Source organism: Nematolebias whitei, chromosome 16, assembly GCF_014905685.2.
Source record: "Nematolebias whitei isolate Nwh7 chromosome 16, NemWhi1, whole genome shotgun sequence".
Classification (NCBI taxonomy): domain Eukaryota; kingdom Metazoa; phylum Chordata; class Actinopteri; order Cyprinodontiformes; family Rivulidae; genus Nematolebias; species Nematolebias whitei.
The window spans coordinates 992,389-997,045 of NC_056513.1; the positions used below are offsets into that span (position 1 = coordinate 992,389).

A 4,657-nucleotide genomic window follows, 5' to 3' on the forward strand; every position below is an offset into this window, starting at 1 on the left:
CCAGAGGAGGGACAGTGGTTTGGACATGTCCAGAGGAGGGACAGTGGGTATATTGGTAGAAGGATGTTAGAAATGCAGCTGCAGGAAAAAGACAAAGAGGAGATGGATGCAGTTAGTGAGGACATGGAGGTTGTTAGTGAGGACAGAGGACACAGAGGACAGAGTGAGGACAGAGTGAGGTGGAGGAGGACTCGCTGTGGAGACCCTCAAGAGGGAAAAACAAAATAATAAGTTATTGTAGCAGAAATCAAAACTTCCTGTACACTTCTGCAGGCAGCGATATAAATGATACAGCTAGCTGCTGCTGCTGCTTCCAACAGATGAACACAGAATTTTATGTAATAAATCGTGTAACACAAAAGTGACAATGTTCAAGTTCAAGTCAACTTTATTGTCATTTCCACCACATGTGGTACACGAGGTGGAATGAACTCATGTACACAGGGTCCCAGTTACACTGAACAAATCAAACATATAAAGTACAGAAAGACACAGTCTATAGGATCTAAACACTAAAACTAAACTCTAGTGATGCACAACAATGTGAAGGTTTCTTGAAGCACGCGGGTCAAAACGGACTCCACTCAGACTAGCCATTAGCTCATCAGTGTGGTCAGAATGAAAAGATCCATCCACGACTGGTAAGATATCGATTGTTCTTCGTTTTAAATTCTATTTCAAATCAAATAAAAAACACACGGAACAAACCGACGTCCACTTCAAAGGATGTGCAGCATTATCTGAAGCTTTAGGACGTTCTAGTGATAACGTGGAGGGTTAGACGTTGCTCCCTGTTTCAGTGTTGAGTGCACATGAAAACACACGGAGCGATGACCAACGCGCCACATGTTGCAGGAAACGCTCCAGTTCAGTTCGTTTTTCTCAGGAACCAGTAAACCCAGTGTTTTCTTTCAACACAAGACGTTTCAGTCGCCAGAAAACATTGACATGACATATTTCCATTAATTTTAATTATGCTGATGAGGGGCAGTTTTGCACCAGTCACGTTTTAGTAAACTTCACTTTCTCGTGAGTATTTTGGTCTCCAAGAAGAAAAATACAGTTCTGTTGTTCGTCGTAGTTCCAGGTGTAAAAAACAGATTCTGGAAGTTTACAGGCAACATTAAATACCTGCTGAGACTCTGGGTTCATTTCTTCTACAACAGCTGTTCAGAATCAGATGAGGCGAGTGAAGGGAACTCCAAACAGCTGTCAGAACAGCACAGCTCTCCTCGTGCACGGCTGTGTGCCGAGCAGCAACGCACCTTCTACCGGAGGTTTCAAACTGAAACGTGATTATTGAGGAAACGAGCTGAAAATTGATCCAGAACTGAAATAGATCACATCAGGCTTTGGATCCACGTGCATCATTAGCTGGAGACCACACGAGTCTCTTCCAGACTGAAATCACGAAGCAACCTCCCAGATGTTGTTCCATCGTTTCTTCTTCTCAGAAAGTCAAAGGCCGTTCTTTTGAAGCTGCACCGAGGTCGTCGCCTAAATAACATGAAGACTTGTAAAACATGTGAAGGACTTGTTGTTGGCAGCTCTCTTTATTACGTTTACTCAGGCACGGGTATTTCTTACAGCCCTTCTGGGTTGGGATTTAACCCTCTCTGTGCTCCTGCAGCTGGGATCCAGCTGTGGACAAGCTCGGTGTATCCGAGTCTGATTGGGGTCACCAGAAGGCCCGATCCATTCAACGGACAGCTGAGTGCCCAGCTGGGCGGCCATCACAACTCAGGCAGCTCGTAGAAATCAGACAAACGGGTTTTACTCATTTCTTTTTGAAGAGCTGCTCATCCAGATGATAAACCACAGAAGTCAGAATGACATGAAAACATCTGGACGTGTTGTCAAACACAAAGTGTGACGGCAACATCCAAGAACGATGACATGTCATGAGCTCGCCCCGACCGAGCCATTCGGTGCCGTCGTGTAAAATTTACTGCCGTCCTTTAACGACACGCTGCGAGTTTAAAGCTCTTTGTTGTGTTTAATGTGGCGAACGACTGGAAAGATTCAAAGTAAACACGTTGTTCTTTGCTAAAAATGGTTTATTGGACAAGGAAGGTTAGAAAAGGATCGATCCCTGGGCAACCCTCAATCATCTCATTACACAAACTCAAACAATGACCGCATGGAAAATATTATCAACTAGCGTAGGAAAATAAAAAGGTTAACTCAGCGAGTTCACCCGAAGGCCACTCCTCCACCGTTACGACGTGTTGCTTCTCATCTCGTGACGTTTCTGGAGTCAGTCACAAAACTGTTGTTCCGCTCCACCAAACTGTCTTTGTACTGTTCAGGTTGATCTGACGAGAAGCGTCTTCAAAAGGTCCAGTTCCATCTGAGTGAAATGAGAAGGACCGAGAAGCCGACTCAGAGCAACAGAAACACGTTGAAGCTTCAACGTGCTCAAAGTGACACACGGAACTTCGTCAGCACTTTAGAAACACTTTGAAAAGACGAGTCCAAGTAATTTAGGATGGTCGGAGTTACTTCTTCTTCAGCTACTGAAGTGTGGACACGTGTTGGACAAACAGCGCACGTGTTCATGCTGGTTCTAACCAGACGTCCTGCGAGTTCCTGGAGTGGCGCCCGTCACACGTGAGGCGTCAACACTTGGGACGTGACGTCCAGACACGTCTCTGGACGTCACGAGTGTTCTCGTCGTCCCCCGGGTTCTGGTGGACAGGACTTTAACGTGACGCGGAGCTTTACGTTTGGACACGTCTCTAAATTTCAGGAACCACTTTTAAAATGTGGTTGAACCACATGTGCTCGTACAAAAGTATATTTCCGGCTGCTCGCCTACACTATGACAGTAAAAGTAGTTAAATCAAGAACAAATGATCGAAGAGACTAAAATGTTGTGAGGACAGTTTCCTCATCAACACGTCAGTTTAGAACGTAACAGATAAAAAACATTTTCTCATGAAGTGACGGTCCCACGTTTCTCACGGTGTCCCCAGGTTTCTGTCCGGTCTGAGACCTCCTTTAGGCCTTCTCCAGAGACTTGTAGTACTCCTTCAGAACTGCCCAGGCCTTCAGAGCCATGAAGCCCACGGGGGGGTTCTGGCCCTCTCGAGCCATCTTGCGCATGCGTGTCCCCGAGATGAAGTCATAATCTTGATGTCTGCAGTTGAAAAGGAGAGAGGAAAAGGAAAGCTGTAATTTGATCCTGCTCATCGACCTGATAAGGTCCGACAGAGACAGGAAGGCCCTCATCTCAACGTTCAGGTTCTGCTGGTACACCGGGTTTTAACGTACAATCATCAAGTGCTCATCCACAACAGATCAGTGATTTCTACGTCACCTCGGTGCAAACGGCAGCTTTGAGGTGGAGGGGCCGGCTCCGTTCACACCACAACTAATACTTTTATACAACGGGACGTTCTGCTTTGTTTGCACCTCCCAGTCGAATCCCAGTCACACACAAACCAGGTTTGATGTCGGAGGAAGAAAGATTTGAGAAGACAATTTACAAAGAGCAGATTTCTTTTAAACCTCAGGGCGTATCGTGATAAAGAGTCAAAACACCGACGACATGCTCAACAGCACTTCTGCTCCTGGAAACTAAAACAACAATAGAGCCGTTTATGGTTTGTTCCCCATGTTTCATGCCGTCACTAATATACTTTAAACAAGCTGAAATTAATCGTTATCAGAGGAAACTAAAGTAGCAAAGAAGCTATAGCTTTAGGAACATCTTTGCTCAAGCTAACGATGTCCTTCATGGCTACAGTGTTGCCTGCTTGTGGTGCAGCAGGGTCATTTGGCCTTTTGTACGAATGTGTGACTGAAGAGAGGAGACCGGAGTATCAGGACATGGGACGGAGAGCAAACAGGGAGGAGGTGGAGCAGGGAGGCTACGAGGAGCAGAGCTCACAAAGGTGCAGGACTTCAAGGACATGGGTCCACTGTCCAGGAACATGGGGAGTGTGGTGAAGAGGTGAAGAAGAGAGTCCAGGCAGGATGGAGTGATGGAGAAAAGTTTCAGGAGTGATTTGAGACAAAAGGGTGTCAGCAAAGGTCAAAGGTCAAAGGAAAAGTTTACAAGGCAGTGGTGAGACCAGCTATGTTGTATGGTCTGTAGACAGAGACATGGACAAAAAGACAGGAGACAGAACTGGAAGTGTCAGAGCTGAAGATGTTGAGGTTCTCCTTAGGAGAGACAAGGATGGAGAAGATCAGGAATGAGATGATCAGAGGTACAGCACAGGTTGAACAACTGGGAGATAAAGTTAGAGAGGACACACTGAGATGGTTTGGACATGTCCAGAGGAGGGACAGTGGTTTGGACATGTCCAGAGGAGGGACAGTGGTTTGGACATGTCCAGAGGAGGGACAGTGGTTTGGACATGTCCAGAGGAGGGACGGTGATTTGGACATGTCCAGAGGAGGGACAGTGGTTTGGACATGTCCAGAGGAGGAACAGTGGTTTGGACATGTCCAGAGAAGGGACAGTGGTTTGGACATGTCCAGAGGAGGGACAGCGGTTTGGACATGTCCAGAGGAGGGACAGTGGTTTGGACATGTCCAGAGGAGTGAGAGTGGTTTGGACATGTCCAGAGGAGTGAGAGTGGTTTGGACATGTCCAGAGGAGTGACAGTGGTTTGGACATGTCCAGAGGAGGGACAGTGGTTTGGACATG

General features: G+C 46.6%; 1 protein-coding gene across 1 annotated transcript in view; it reads right to left on the reverse strand.

Annotated features, from left to right (window-relative positions):
- Positions 1-2,810: 2,810 nt before the first annotated feature.
- papss1 (3'-phosphoadenosine 5'-phosphosulfate synthase 1) overlaps positions 2,811-4,657 on the reverse strand; it is a 30,754-nt gene continuing 28,907 nt past the window's right edge. Inside the window, exon 12 of the mRNA XM_037690030.1 lies at positions 2,811-3,139. Coding sequence (XP_037545958.1) covers positions 3,001-3,139 — 139 coding nt within the window. The 3' untranslated portion in view covers positions 2,811-3,000. The remainder of the gene's footprint in view (positions 3,140-4,657) is intronic.